The sequence below is a fragment of the Loxodonta africana genome, chromosome 7, assembly GCF_030014295.1.
Source record: "Loxodonta africana isolate mLoxAfr1 chromosome 7, mLoxAfr1.hap2, whole genome shotgun sequence".
Taxonomy (NCBI): domain Eukaryota; kingdom Metazoa; phylum Chordata; class Mammalia; order Proboscidea; family Elephantidae; genus Loxodonta; species Loxodonta africana.
In genome coordinates, this window is record NC_087348.1 from 122,159,357 (window position 1) to 122,175,925 (window position 16,569).

At 41.7% G+C, this 16,569-nt stretch overlaps 1 protein-coding gene across 1 annotated transcript in view; it reads right to left on the reverse strand.

Annotated features, from left to right (window-relative positions):
* TMEM123 (transmembrane protein 123) overlaps window positions 1-16,160 on the reverse strand; it is a 52,124-nt gene extending 35,964 nt beyond the window's left edge. Inside the window, exons 1-3 of the mRNA XM_064289548.1 lie at window positions 16,077-16,160; window positions 8,419-8,905; window positions 4,521-4,577 (exon numbers count right to left, since the gene is read on the reverse strand). Of these exons, the coding sequence (XP_064145618.1) occupies window positions 4,521-4,577; window positions 8,419-8,905; window positions 16,077-16,160 (628 nt within the window). The remainder of the gene's footprint in view (window positions 1-4,520; window positions 4,578-8,418; window positions 8,906-16,076) is intronic.
* Between the last annotated feature and the right edge of the window lie 409 nt (window positions 16,161-16,569).

Consider the following 16,569-nt stretch of genomic DNA (forward strand, 5'->3'; position numbering starts at 1 on the left):
AAAACACTGAAACTTAGAGAATCAAATCCACTGTGTCAAACCATTTATTACTGGACATTCAGGTAGTTAACTAAAATTGTCACTTTTCAACTAGTTGTTTTCGGGTCATAAAAATGTAACCATAATGAAATGTTTTGTAGGAGAGAGCTTCCTTTTTAAGAAACTGTGTCCATGTGGTTAAATCTGAGCTTAAAAAAAAACTGAAAATGCTTGGGAGTACTTTGCTGTATTTTCTAAAATTTCCACAAGAACCACATACTATTTTTATAAACAGAAAACAGAATTTTAAAAAAGTTACAGACAAGATGAAAAGGCACGGTGAATGTCAGACCCTAATTACTGCCTAACTCTAATAAGAACATCAGAAAAGGTCTCTTCCTAAGAACGTGACACATTTGTGAAAAATTATTCCTGAGGAATCTCTTATGTCTTATTCAACAAGATGGGGTAAGTCATCAATTTTAGTCTGAAAGGAAGAAATCACGAAAGTCCAGAGCCAAGCCTGCCAGCTCTCTGTAAAAAAGGGAGGATTTAATGAAAAAGATAACAAAAACTGCCAAGCATTCAGATTCAGTTCATCGCTCACTCCTATTCAAACTAGAATTCAGATTCAACAAGGACCTACTGTGCACCCTTCACAGACATTATCAAAAGACAACAAGGGCCTCCTGGCTCTTCTGCCCTAGGTTTACTTTCATTTTTATTTTGTCTGACATTTTATCTTCTTATACCATCTTTTGTTTTACCTGTTAAAAAAAAAAAAAGTATGAAAAAATCCCCCAACTTGTATTATTCTTCTCTCATTTCTGTTGCTGTTTTGTACTTCTCCATTTCTGGGATTTTTGCATCCCTTCTCAGTTCATGTACCTTCTCCACTGTTCTCTCTTAGTCCCCACTGTTCATGCTTCCCTGGCCCCACCAAGCCTGCCCACATTCACCATGTCCTATGTTTTCCCAGAACTCACCGAACAGGTTAGTTATGCTATCCCACCCCTCCACACCTTAACAGGACTTGCGATGCAGTTCACTGTTACACTTTTTCATTTATAGTTAACATCACAATAAATTATGGCAGCACTTCTGGACCTGAAATGGAAGTATTCGTTTGGCTCCTAATGACAATTTTAGGATGGAGGCATGGTCCAGGAAAGAAAACGCCTGGACAGTTCCAATTTGCTATCATCTCTGCTTTCTTGGGATTGCAGAGAATACGGAGTTGCAAAGTGATTTAGAACCACCACAGAATTCTAATGCTTGAAGAGTTAACCCCCACATAAAGAAAAGAGGACCAACAGAAGTTAACTAAGTTGCCAGAATTCACATTTCCAGCCTCTTCTTCCACTGCCTGCTCTACTATGATCTTGATGTCTCAAAACACAACTCTTAAATATTTTCTTTCCTAATTTCTTACATGTTATAATGTAACTGCAGTGTAGACCTACAACTGTGTGCCAGCCTCAGTGATCTGCCTATGTTCCTTGGACACGAGAGGCTCACTTTGCCTCATGGCCTGTGTACCAGATATACAGTCCCTCTGCCTGGAATGGTCTTCCCTCCGGTATTTGTAGGGCCGGCTCCTTCCTGTCATTCAGGTCTCAGCTCAGACAACTCTACCTCAGTAAGGTCTTTCCTGACTACCCAGTCTGAAGCAACCCTTCCACATCATTCTCTAGCACGTTACCCTGTCTTATTTTTTAAATCACTATCTGAAATCATCTTGTTTAGGTGTTTGTTTACATTCTTACAGTCTGTCTTTCCCTGCCAGGATATAAACACCACAAGCGAAGGGACTTACCTGCCTTACCAGTACATGCCTTGTGCAACTAGCACTGAGTGGGAAGCCCAGTAAGTGAATGTAATATTGTATGATTTTCCCCTCCCCATTCCTTGAGACAAATCAAGATGTTGAAAATTACCAGCAATTTTTAAACGTAATCTCAAAAACATAAGTTGAGTACAATTAACAGTCTTGAGGAGTTGAAGCAGTTCTTTACCTATGAAAGAGTTCTTCAGAGTAGTTAGAGAATGGTGGTAATCTGACTCTCTTGGATTCCTCCTTTTGGGCAAGCATCAATGTGCAAGGAGAAGACTGCACCCTGAATGATACTGAGCTGTTGTTCTGGTTACTGATAAGGCCTGGTGTCCATTCTAGGTCATGTCACATTCTCTGTATTCTGACACCAAGCTCCCCATTATAAAAAAACAATCTGGGCATGTGTCTTCCTCACATCATAAAGGGTAAATTCATCTATAAACCTTAAAAGATAATCCTTCTGACTATGCATGAAAGAGGGGGAAATTATTTTCTCCATAAACTGAATGTGTGTCAAGTAAGCCCTTGCATCAAAGAATATTAAAAGTATGGCGGTTCTCAAATAACGATTCTTGTAGTTGCATAGGGTCACTATGAGTGGGAATCAACTTGACGGCACACAACAATAACAAACAATGACTACGGCATATAAAAAAATAGAACCGTTACATGTAATTCAGTGGTACAATTGGAAAGTAGCCTCAATTCTTATTTCTCTGATCTCATGGATCTAGATTATTCTGTAAGGAAAAAAAGCTATAATAATGGATAAGATTGAAGCATGGGCCAATACATGTCTGAAAACTGCACACAAACTCAAAGAAGATTAAAGAAAAAGAATAATTTTGGAAATGTCACATATTGAACGATTATATATATATATATATACATATATATATATATTAGTGGTATAACCTGGTCTCTTTGGAAAAAACTCTGAGGTGATGTTTTCTTTTTTTTTTTTTCAATAAATTTCCCTGTGTTAGAAGGGGCATTTGAAATCATCCCACTAACTCTGGATCTGCTCTCTCTTGTGGCTGTTTTTAATAACTGCTTACAGTTGTTGACAGTGGTGGTATTTGTTTACCGAAAAGCGGTTTTAAAGGTAAGGCTTCAGAATACAAGGGACTGGGTTTCAAATCGTGGATATGCCAAGACATACTATAGTATGATCTTGGGCAAGTTGTTTAACTGCTCTGAGTTTCGGTTTCCCCATATGTAAAACAGAGAAGTATCTACCTCATCAAGAACTGTAAGAAGTGTCCTGTATGTTGTAAGCATTCAGTAATATTAATATTCTTTTGTTATCTTTACCTCTCTCCTACCTCCTGGGTTACTTCCAAGGTAAAAGTTCAGCAGTGAACAATAGAAGCCAATAAAGGCCAAAAGGAAAAAAAGCACCTGATAATCTAATAAAGTATTGAAAAAAAGAAAGAAAGAAAGAAAGAAAAAATTTCCACAGCCACCCAATGACAACCACTGTAACATTTTGGGGGTAATACATCTAGTCTTACTTCCTCAGTGAAAATATCTCTGTAGAACTAAAACCAGCATAAAATATATATCCTGACTATATACAGCAAGAGAAGAGTAGGAAAGGTGGAGATAATAAAAACAACGCAGAGGTAAACTGAGAACATGAATGAATTGGAGCTCTGGGATGTTCATGAGAACAAATACTCCATGAAGTCAGGGACCTGGTCCATTTTTGTTTCCTTTGCACCTAGACCATGTCAGCAAATTAGAGACACTCGGTAAATATTTGTTGAATAAAAGTAGAGAAAAATGGTCTATTGATAGGATCTGTGTATCTTTTTTAGTTTCTACTTCAGTCAAGTCTGAAGAATAAGAGTAGTGGGAAGATAATTAATATTGCTTACAAGAAACATGCTTTGATAGTTAACTACTGATGTTTATGACATCAGCCTACTTTCCTGTATCTTGCCAGGCTTGTGAACTCGGAGTCCTAAGGAAAGAGTCCACTTGTCCCAACTAAAAGCACAAGGGGCCTCACTGATTGAACAGGGAAGCAAGATGGTGGGTTGAAGTCTAATGGATGGCTGAAATATAAGTAGGGTCTCCTTAGTGTTAGTCAAGGTGGCAATAGCTGACCAGGTTACAGTGACTTATTTCACCAGTAAGACCAGCAGATTTACATATTCATGTTTCATACCTACAGGCAGAAACCAAAACCTAAGGGCACATGAACCACAGCTAAGAATGTACTTCAAAACCAGGGCTTCAAACCACTTTGAACCTCTGCTAGAATTCACATTTCTAACAAGTTCCCAGGAAGTTATACATAACAATCACCTGTGAATCTTGTTAAACTGTAGATTCTGATTCAGTATATCTGGAGTAGAAATGCAAATTCTTGGTAGAGAACTTGTTAGAAACGCAAATTCTCAGCAAGGATTCCAATTGGAATGAGCTGGTTCAAAGCCCTGTTCAAAACTGATAGTATGAAATTCAAGTAGTTTTAGAACTTATTCTCACTTTCGCTAGACTGAGAAAGACAATTAATGAACTATCATTTATAAAGGGTCTTGATGGGTGGGGCTTGAGGGTAGGCTTTAAGGATTCATGAATGAGTAACTCACGGTTAAGGCTGGTTAGTACAGAAGTTTTACATGTACTTTCCTGGCTGTTATTACTTTTATGTACCTTAGACAGATGAAAATCTGTTCTTGAACATTTTTAAACTCACCTGGTGAGCTGGCACTGGAATTTTGTGGAACCACAGAATTGTTTTGGCTTGTAGACTCTATAAAAATAAAGAAATATCCTGTTATGAAAGCTCACTTATGTTTAATCAAGAACATCGGCAATATGTTCCTTTCTGCTCCGAGGTGGTGATGGTATGGAGGAGGGAAGACTATTCCACAGCAAGGTCTACTTTTGCCACTGTTGCTATGAATCATACCTTGAGCCTGCCAGTAAATGTGGGACTGTGTTATTGGATTCTTCCAGAGAGAAAACACTGAATTGATGCAACAAACACACAGTGCTTACTAGGTGCCAGGTCTTGACTGGGTGCAACAGCTTTGCCAAAGTTCACTCACCCACATGAAGACACAGTGATTGGTGATAGATAACTGATTTCTGCTACTGATACCCTGTTCTTCTAATTGGAGTGGGTTGGGTCATCCAGAAAGGAGTCCCTTCTACTCGTGCGTGGCCCTAATCTTGCACCACCAACATCCCTAACTTCATACAACCCAGAGAAGATGAAAAAAACCAAACCAAACCCATAGCATCGAGTCAATCCCAACTCATAGCAACCCTATAGAGAAGATGAAGTGGATGGGATTTTCATTTTTAATTGTAAGCCTTCTCAGTATGATTCTTTTAATTTTTAACTAGTACCTTAAGATTTGGAAAAGATTTAGAAGAATTCTATGTGTAGGTTAAGCAACTTTTCAGAGTGGTTTATTCACCTTGAAGTCTTTGTAATGGGAGATTAAATACAAAAACCAAGAGAGCAAATGTATTTTTGTGTATTTTTCACAAAGATGAACTCCTTCCCTGCAAAAATCTCCTCAGAGTACAAAGAAAAATAAACATTAACTTTTAAGGATCAATTTGTATTGCTGGTGCAAATTTCTTCCTCTTGATTGAACTATAATTCATTGATCACATTAGGATACTGTATAAAGATTAAATTTTAAAAAGATAAAAGTCAGACTATACAGATGTATTTGGCATCAGTTATCAAGTAACTGCCAACATCCTGAAGTGTTCACTATACATATGTTACCTGCACTAGCTCATCTAACACTCCCAACAACTCCGTTGGGGTTCTGTTTTGTAGTAAAGGGAACTAAGCCCCAGAGAAGGCCACCGAGCTAGTAAGTGGCTGAGTCTGGATTTGGACCAGGCTGTTTGATTCCAAAGCCTGTACATGTTAGTGCCAAAATGAAACTGTTGATTTTCTACTATCAACCTACTCCTCCCCCAGCCTTCCCAGTTGTTGTATTACCAGTTGCTCAACCCCAAAACCTAGAGGTCAACCTTTGATTCCTCCCTCTTCCTCACCCCACTCTTCCCACCGTCCAATCCATTAGCTGAATTAGCAGGTGACTTCAGCTTCACTCCCCAAATTGCTCTAGAATCCATCCTCCTACCTCTATCACCACTTGCCATCATCTTTTGCCTGAACTACTGCCAAGAGTCTCCTGATTTTGTCTCCTTGCAGTTGTCACTCTTGCAAGAAATGATTTCTTGACTTCTTGGCAATCTATCTGAAGCCACCTCAAACCTGGGGCTTTTCAGTTTCAAAAGTCAATAAAGTCTCTTCTTTCCCTTAGTTGTTCAAGGTGAGTTTCTGTCACTTATCACCAAGAGTCCTGACTAATAAGCTCACCTTCCCTTGTATCTTCCATTGCACTACTACAATCTATTCTGCGTGCTGATGTGCTGACTTATTATTCATAGTCTTCCCCCTCCCCCAACGGGATATCTACAAAACTGTGCAGCACACTGGGAAGGATACTTTGAAAGAATGTTAACTATGTTTTTATCTTCTACAATATTCTGGACAATGGCAGTATTGTGAAATAAGAGACCTACCAGTATCTACTTTAACAGCCAATCATCATCTAACGTGGCTTAGTGGTGAAATGGTTAATTGAGAATTTGGATTCTGGGCTCTGAAATCAAATATGTATCAGGTAATTTACTCTGGATAAGTGAGATAACTTCTAAGCCTCGGCTTCCTATTCTATTAAATAGAGATAATAATGCAAGGATTCAGTGGGATGGTATATGGAACTCAGTTACCCTGGGGTGCCTAGGAAGAGCCCAGTAAAAATTAGCTATATAAGTTCTTGCATGGCTGTTAAAAATCACAATACTTCATAATGATACTTTAAACAGGGTACACACTATATGAAGTTCTGAACATTCTTGTAGACTACAACATTTCCTTGCTTTTTTGAGAAATCCTGCATAGAACCCTCTTTTACTCTAGTTTCAAGGTGACATTAGTCTGTAGAAATGGATTCCAGCTCACACTGGCTGCACTAGTTCATGAAATCAGGGCTCTCCTATAATGGAGCATTCCAAGTTTTCCAAATAGCACTAACCTCTAGTGAGACATTAAGTAATAAACAGAAGAGTAGAACACTGAGAGTTAAAATAGGACAAAAAAAAAAAAAAATCTGTGCTATGAGGGCAAAAGAAAAAAAGGAAGGACAATCACGCTATTTCTCAAATCAGTAATTCATTAGAGAAACAGTAAAAAACGGCTACTTTCACAAAGCAACAACAAAAAAAGAGAGACCTTGCCCCATAAATACTGGTATGAAACTAGCACCAAGATACACTGTTCATTCCAGATTGTCCACTTTTACAATAAAACATCTAATAAGAGTATTGAGAATATGATGGATATAATTTTACTGATCATTTTTTCCTTAAATGATCTCAAAATTAGGCCTTCGAAGCTGGTTAGTCATGTGTCCAATTTAGCAAAACATCGTTATTGTCCAATTCACCCAGATTATTCTAGCAAAAGCAGGTGGTGTGTCTGAGTTCACTAGTTTTGCAAACTGTCTTCTTTGTCTCTTGCTGTATAAACTAATCTAAGGATATATAAAGAGCTGGATAGGAGGAATTTAAAACAATAAAAGACTTGATTCACTTAAAGTAACTTATCCTAGTTTACAGACTATTACCCAGTGACCCTATAATAGCTGACAAAATGAAAACAGAATTTGCGCGGCAAACCCCAGCTTTCTGGCCTTACCCAAAATACTTTTTAAAGTCCCCAAAGGGCCAAAAGCCTTAAGGGAAACAAAACCCCCACACAGAAAAGGAAACGTCAAAATCATATTTTCATGAACTTATTGACGACGTACTGGGCTCCAGACGATGGTGCAGCTGTGATCTTAAAAAGCTGCATTGCTGACACATACGTGCCACGACCTGTGTTTATGGCACACGAGGGGACCTGGAGCACCCCTTTATAAGGGCATAAGCCTCACCTGAGACCCGGAGAGCAGGGAGGGCTCCCGAAAGGCTCCCAACAAGCTACACTAGCCCCGAAGTCGTCCTGAAGTCTTAAGTTTAAGCGTCAAGGGGACCTTAGGACTGTAAATCATTTGGATGATATTACACAATTAGGCGCTGAAATGCCAGGAAGAAGGGGCGTCTGAAAGCTTCTCCAACTACCTGGTAGACATGTTTCTGCAAGAATCGGTAGACATATTTTCAACCCATTTAATCTTGTTTACAAAAGGAACCCTTGGGCAAACTCGAACCTCCCAGGAAACATTAACTTTTGGGAAAGGTTATAAAAACTAACTTGAGCTCTCGGCTGACGCCCAGTCCTTCGGATAACAACAGGTTATACGCACTACCGCTTGGGTTGCGACCGCCGCATCCAGAAAAACTCTGGAGAAGGGCCTGGCAATTTCTTCAGCAGCAGCCCCGGGGAGGTGGGAGACCGGCCCCAGCATCAGGTTCCCTCGGTCCCGTGCGGTCACCTCCAGGTCTGCCCCGTGCAGACACGCAGAACTTTCTGCATGAGATTCCAACTTGGAAACCCTGGCCTCGGCAGCGCGCTTCCTCCCGGAGGGGGACTCGCGACCCTCGCAGCCACTTACCCGCCAGCCCTGTGCTGTTCATGGCGGTCCCCAGCAGCGGTAGCACCTGCAGCGCCCCCAGGAGCAGCGCGGCCCAGGCTTCTCGCGCGCCGAGTCTCATTGTTCCGAGGGCAGGACGCGGCAGCCGCGTGGGTCCCAACCCGAGGTGGCGGCGGCGAGAGCTGCTCCTCCAGACTCCCGGCGCCCTCTCCGCGTCCCCTCCGCCGCACAAGACTTCCCTCCCCGCCTGCCCCCCGAATGACCAAATAGGGCGCGGGAGCCGGGTCCGGAGGGGGCGTCGCACGCCGAGCCTGGCAGCGGGGACGGGGCGGGGCCAGGATGGCGGGGACGAGACCGGCGTGCAGGGGCCGAGTTTGCGCTTCTGAGCGTGGTGACTCTTACCACGCCCTCCCCGGCTGATGCGCCGCAGCGAGGCTCGGAGAGAGCTAGTGGTGTCCTTTACGTTCCGAAGTGGCAGATTTGTTCTCTCAGATAAAAGCGAGCGCCGCTACCCCTCCGGATACTGAGCAGGGCCGGCTTCTGCTCGGCCCGGAAGGAAGTCTTTGAAGAGTAGTTTCCAAGTGGGGGACTAGGGTGCGTGCGACTTTGAGTGAGAAGGGGAAAGTTGCAGATGGCCTAGAGGAAGAGGACGGTCTGGCAGAGTGGATGGGATTCCCTCTGAAGGGTCCTGGGCCTTCAGAACTTCTTAGGTGACCCAGCCTAAGGGGAATGTGTTGTTAGCTGCCCTCAGTTTGGTCCCCAACTCATGGCGACCCCATGCACAACAAGATGAGACTGCTGTGATCCGTAGGGTTTTAATTGACAGATTTGGGGAAGTGGATCACCGGGCCTTTGGTCATAGTCCTTCGTTTGGAAGCCGAACTGAAAGCTGTTCAGCATCACTTCAACTTGCAACTCCCCACTGACAGATGAGTGGTGGCAGCACTTGAGATGCACTGGCCTGGAATTGAACACAACCTCTACAAATTCATTGCTGAAGTTTTTGGGTAGATCAAACATCCACTATCTCCATACCCCCAAATTGTACCTCGTCCTCTCACCATTCTTTTTTCCTGGAAAAAGACACGTTCCCTGCCATGAGAAATGAGTGAAGTGGAGGGGTTTGTAGTTATTCACAAGAAGGTATGGCCTCCAGGCCCTGACGTCCAAGTCTGACCTAGTCCTTTCTCTCCTTGGTCTGCTGTCCTAGTTCATATGGAATAATCTGTTTTAGAACAGTGTTTTATAAGTCCTTCTTAAGTCCTTAGAGCCAATAGTACTCAGCTTGTCTTGGCTTGCAGTATTTTAAAGTCTGAATTTTAATTCTGCTCAGAACATTGAAGTGGCACATAGCAACTTGTGGTGGATGTGGGAGAACAACCAAGATCCAGCCCTGGTTTGCGTGGGAACCCTCAGCTGATGTGGAAGACAGAAAGTTCTAGTGCATTGAAAATGACTTGGAAGCCCACACCTGCGATGCTCTAAAAGTTGCATTACTTTGCCATGTGACTCAGATTTTATGATCTGAAGGCCACAACATCGCAGTTAAGTTGCCCGAAATTTGTCGTGAGAGATAGTACTTTCTGATCTCACACAAACCTATCAGCATGGGCATGACCAACCATAGAGATTAACTGGCACAATCTGTTCTAAATTTAAGAAAACTTCTATCATGGATTCAGCCAACCCGCCTGCAAATACTCTCCGGCATCTACTGCCTGCAAAAGCAAGCGCTGCACATTTCGCTTTTGGTTACTCTGTTTCTTTGTAGACTCTTATTTAGGGATAAATTGTTGTGGTGCCTACCTAGTCCATTATCCAGGTATTTCATAACTCAGGCCTAACCTGTCTTTCCAGCCTTTGTTCTGCTGTACTTTGCCCTGGAGAACAATGATGGAAGCACGGGAGCTTTCTTACTGCTCATACACAGGGGTGCGATCAGACCTACTGACAGTTGCGTACTACACTCTCTCTTCCATTCTCTTCACCAGCCCGCACCTAATTGTTCCTTTAAGGCTCCATATATGTCTACACTGGGAATCTGCAGTGGAATAAGGGGTATCTCCAACAGTGAAATAAGAGAGTGGAAGACAAGATATCTAGTTGGCAGTTTCACCTGGGACTGACCTTAATGGAGATTCCCTCAGTTCTATTCTTTTCTGGGGTCTGATTCCTATACCCTGGGTGGGAGTGGGTGTACCCAATTTGCTTTGGTAGTAATACAGTACAATACTGAAGGTTGGCCATGTTTTCTCTAGTCTGGGGGTAAGGAAAAGGACAGGGAACTGTGTCCCTTCTGCCATCTTAGAAATCTCTATGGGAGGTCAGGGCTCCCTGAGAAAAGATCTAGCCCCAGTTTAGTCTGAGGTTTTGCCCCCATCACTGTATCAACATTGTACTTTGGGGACACACACACACACAAAAAAAACCAGCATGGGCAGCCTATGGCAGTCTAGCTCTTCCTTACCTTTCCAACCTTGCATCTGGATCCCTCTTTACAACCTCACCAGCCCACTCCAGGTTCTCCAAACATGCAAAGGACTTCCATACCCTAATGCCCTTGTTCCTATTCTTCTTTTTGCTCAAGATGCCCTCTGACCTCTTCTGGACAATTTTCACTCATGTCTCAAGATTCTATTCATAGCTCACCTTCTACCCAACCCTCTGGGTAGATTTTAATGCTTTTTGCCCTCTGCCTGGAATTCTTTCCTTCTGTGCTCTCCAAATTCCCATTATCCTTCCAGATCCAACTCCAGCGTCGTTTTCTTTGCAGAATTTTCAGAAAACTCTAACAGAAAAAGGGGGAAAAAGTTGCTTTCGAGTTGAATCTGACTCATGGTGATCCCATGTGCCTGAGTGGAACTGTGTTCCATAGGGTTTGCAATAACGGATTTTTCAGAATTAGATCACCAGGCCCTTCTTCTGAGGCATCTCTGGGTGGACTCAAACCTTTAACCTTTCAGTTAACAGCTGAGCGCATTAACTGTTTGCACTACCCAGGGACACAGATCTACCTGTCCCGTAGAGTTAGACCCCAATGAGTGGTTTAAAAGTGTGTTGGCTTCTAGATAGGAATGGTAGAAATTGCTTCTATTATGACTATACAAGATACAGATACCATGTTTCCCTACTGAAACATGCTATAAAACCCGAAATACCAAACCTATTGCCACTGAGTCGATTCCTACTCGTAGCAACCCTACATCCCACAGTAAATTTTTACTCACATAAAAGAAAGATGTGATAGAGGAAGACTCACCTGGTTTGATTTCACATGTAATTACCTTCTTCTTGTTGAGTGCTGTTGAGTCAATTTCAACTCATAGTGGCCCCATGTGACAGAGTAGAACTGTCCCATAGGGTCTTCTAGGCTGTGATCTTTACGGGAGCAGATCATCAGGTCTTCCTCCTGTGGAGCCACTGGGTGGATTTCAACCTCCAACCTTTTGGTTAGCAGCCCAGCACTTAACCATTGCGAGTTATCTTCTAGATATGTATAAATCAGTCAGTTGATAAATCAATATTTACATAAGGAAAGAAGCAGAATCTGCCTGGCTTTGAGATTGTGAATAAGGCAAGGCAATGGAAAGATTTAACAAAAGATTATACATTGGCCGGTGTCCATTTCCCGGATTCTGCCAATTTCCTTTCTAAACTTCCATTTTAGCAGTGACAACATGTTATAAATTGTGGTTAAGTCTTCACAGTGAAGGTTGATCTGTTCAGTTTCTTCTCCCTTTTCCTTCTACTTCCTTCCCCCTGCATTCTAGAGCCCCTAGTTCTCTTGCACATTTTTCTTCCCTTTCCTTTTAGTTTTTCCTTCATGTTTCATTCATCAGAGTCCAATCTCTGGCCAGACTATGAAGTTATTCAATTAATCAATGAGAATTTATTGGGTATCTATTTTGTGTTCAGAAACCCTGGTGGTGTAGTGGTTAAGAGCGACGGCTGCTAAGCAAAAAGTTGTGTTTGAATCCACCAGGTGCTTGGAGCCCTGGTGGCACAATGGGTAAGCGTTTGGCTGCTAACTGACAGGTTGGTCGTTGATGGTTAAAACTTGCCCCGTGGCTCTGTGGGAGAAAAGACCTGGCAGTCTGCTCCCTGCAGCCTAGAAACCCCTACAGAGCAGTTCTGCTTTATGCGTGGGGTCACTATGAGTAGAAATTGACTCAATGGCACCTAACAACAATTTTGTGTTCAACATTTTATGGGATTCTCAGATTAAGACAGTGAAAGTAGAAATAAAACAAAAACCTGCTCTGACAGAGATTACACTAGAGGGTCCCGGACAGAGCTGGAGATAAATGTAGAACAAAATTCTAACTCACAAAAAAGGACCAGGCTTACTGGTCTGACCAAGACTGGAAAAACACCAAGAGTATGGTCCCCAGACACCGTTTTAACTCAGCACTGAAGTCATTCTTGAGGTTCACTCTTCAGTCAAAGATTAGACAGACCCATAAAAGAAAAGAAGACTAAATGGTCACATCAACCCAGGGGTAAGGATTAGAAGGCAGGAGGGGACAGGAAAGCTGGTAATGGGGAACCCGAGGTCAAGAAGGGCAGAGTGTTGACAGGTGGTGGGTTGGCAACCAATGTCACAAAACAATATAGGTATTAATTGTTTAATGAGAAAATAATTTGCTCTGTAAACCTTCATCTAAAGCACAATTAAAAAAAAAACTCAAATAAAACAAAAACCAACTAAAGGTAAAAAAAAAAAGAGAAAGAACAATGAAATTCTACACAATTTCATTTTCCTTTTAAAACGAGGAGATCAGAGAAGAAAGACTTCTGGGTGGATCGAAATTTTTAAGGGATGACTTCTGAAAAGGGGTGGAGGACTGTGTTTGAATCCTAAGAATTTGGCTGGCTGATGGTGAGTTTTCAGTGTCCTTTCTGGACAGGATTATGTGGCACTATAAGGACAGTGGAGCCCTGGTGATGCAGTGGATAAGAGCTTGCCTGTTAACCAAAAGGTTGGCAGTTTGAATCCACCAGCTGCTCCTTGAAAACCCTATGGGGCTGTTCTGCTCTGTCTTATAGGGTCACTGTGAGTTGGAATCGAGTGGATGGCAATAGGTTTTTTGATATGAGGACAGTAGGAAGATGAGAGGTCTGAGTTCAGAGTTTCCTGTCAGTGGGTGTAGAGAAACCCCATGGGCCTTTCCACTGTTCAGTCCCAGGTTGTTTATCAGCTCCTACTTTGGCTTTTTTTTTCTTTCTTTCTTTCTTTTCTATAGGAAGCTACAGGGATTCAGTCTACTTTTCCTTTGATTTAGCTATCACCTACCTTATCCTTTCATGTGGAGTTTGTTATAAGTCTCCAGGCCATTCTTCCTTGCTGCACGAGCACTTTCCATATCTAGGGTTTCATTGCCTATCACAGCGGGGAAACTGACAGATAAAATAGCTATTGTGGTGCAGTTAAAATGAATTCTGAAATTTAATAAAGTTCTCAGGATCTTGATCTCTGCTGAATATTTCCTGTCTCTCATCTAAGAACTGGAAGAGCAAGGCTCTCCATCCATTCAGTCAACGAAAGTTTGAACTTTTACCATTCATTCTCTCTTCTAGGCAAAGCTTACATGGTGGCAGAAAAACAAGTTAAAAAAAAAAAAAAAAGCTAGAAATAAGTGTTACTGATTCTGACTTATGGTGACCCATGTGTGCTCCAAAGGTTTCCATGGCTATGACCTTTTGGAAGCAGATCAACAGGCCTGCCTTCCAAAGCGCCTCCTGGTGGATTTGAACCACCGACATTTCGGCTAGTAGTCCAGTGCTTAACCATTGGTACCGCCCAGGGACTCCTTTTCTTTAAGTAGGTAACAGTTCAAACTGATACGTTAAAGAGAAGTCCCATGAAAACCAGGGGAATTACATTTCAACAAGCGTGATATGTTGGGGAATAGAAAGGAAGCCAATGTAGCTAAAGCTTAGTGAGTAAACAGAGAAGTACAAGGTAAGGTCCGGAGCCATATCTTGCAAAGCTTTGAAGGTAAGGAGTTTAGAGTTTGTTTTAAATATGATGGGAAGCCATTGGAGAGTTCGGGCATGATATGATACAGTATATTTTAAAAAGATCACATTGGATTCTATAGAGAGGAACAAAAGTAAAAACATGGAGACTAGTTAGGAGGTTGTTGTTTGGTGGTTTGAACTAGGGTGGAAGTAGTGAAAACGGAAGAAGTGAATGGATATGGGATGTGGATTGAAGGTGAAGCGAACAGGATTTACTAATAAATCAGATGTTTTTAGTGGTTGAGGGAAAGAGAAGTTAAGGATGACTCTTCCGTTTGTGGCTTGAGCAACTGGGTGAGTGGTAGCTCCATATTCCATACCCTGGAGTACTCAGGCACTTTCTGAACTCTGTCCTTTCATCTCTCTGTCATGACTGAATTTCTTAGAGCAGTCTCCATACAGAAAAAACCAAGGTAGAAAAAATAAATATCTACCGATAGCTACATGATCAAGGTGGTAATTAAGCAGTATTGGATGTTACGTTCTAAGTGTACTTTCATCGGGAGGAACACACTTTAGGTGTTACCTGGACTGAGCAGAGCGGGGGGAATAAGAAATATAGTTAAATAATGAAACTGGTTTCTGGACTCCTTATAGCGTTTAGGAAATAAAACAGTCCTGGCCAGTATAGGGTCGCTATGAGTTGGAATAGACTCAACGGCAACAAGTTTAGGTTTTTTTTTTTTGGCAAGTAAAAACCCCTTCATACCAATGTAAAAGAGAGAGAGAGCACAATTTTAATATTGGGTAAGGGTTAGCAGAGATAACTTGTGTTGGGTAGAAAGTGACTACAAACTCTGGAGAGAATTACACACAAATTTATACAGAAAAGTAGAAGAGAGAACAATTAAAACTTTTCTTATCTCCTTGTGATTGTCTCATGTACATGTTATGAGAGACCTCTAGGCTGATTTCAGAAGTGTTTACAGTTCCAAGGGTCAGAAGGCCCTGACCTTTTTGGTTGTACCTTTTTATCAGGCCTGTTATGGTCTCAGAGAGACACCCTGCAGTGGGGAGTATGGGTAAGGCAGTGGCCACCCTCCTCAAAGAAGATTTCATCACTTTATCCTTAGAAATGCCACATATTTTTTTCCGAAGACCTTTCACGTAGCCTACCCCTAATAAATAATACGTAAGGATTTCACAGCGTAATGAGGATAAAAGTAAGGACGGTAGGTTATAAGCATTTGTGATCTTCTCTCGCTGCCCCCCTCCCACCCCAGCCCTAACTCCTGTGTCTCTTTCCAAGGCAGTGGCTGAGTGTGCTACCTCAGTTCCTGGGCTTTCAAGATGCAGAATCTGAGACTCAGATAGAGGGCCAAACCTGGGAGTAGTGATATGAAATTTCTGATTTCTGGCTTCTCCTGAAAGATTTGGTAACCAGATCCGCCCTCTCAATCAGCTGGTGTTAGGAAATAGCTGTTCTCCTAAGGTAGTATATGTTGTTTCCAAACAGTCCCATTCCTTCCCTCCAGTCCTTATTGTCTTATTCCCAGCCGGCCTCATTAATTCCTCTTACTTGCTTGTGCCTGTGGCATTAAGTTTGTGACCCCTGGGATAACACAACCATTAAGTACATTGTTTCTGAGAGCCCTATGCTTGGATTGTCAATTTCTTCGAAGTGTTAAAGAAATTAGTTTTTAATTCCTTTCTTATACCTCATCTTCAGCATGGAAATAACTGTTCTGTGCTACCACGTTGGGTTTCAGGCTTCTGCAACTGGTACAAATATTTGTGAACATGGCGTTCTTAAGAATACTTTAAAAAATAAATTACTCATGTATACAGTTCCTCAAATTTCTGTCACTGTTTCCTGTAATATTTAAACATTTTATAACGATTCTTAAGGCCTAATTCATATTGGTTTTATTTTTTCTTTCAAAAAAAGCCAAAAGTATTACATTAGTATTGAAAGAATTTGAAACATACACAGAAATATATAAAATAAAAAAGAAAAGTAATTTCTGTTTCACTTCCCCAGGGGGAACTGTAGTTAGCAGTTGGGTGTTTTTCTTTCCAGAGCTTTGACTTTGTTTGACTGTTTTTGCAAATACAGTTATGAGGAAATTTGTATCTGTGTTCATATGAACATAGAAACATACGTCTTTTTTTATAAAAAAGGAATTATACGACACTGCTTTGCAACTTGCT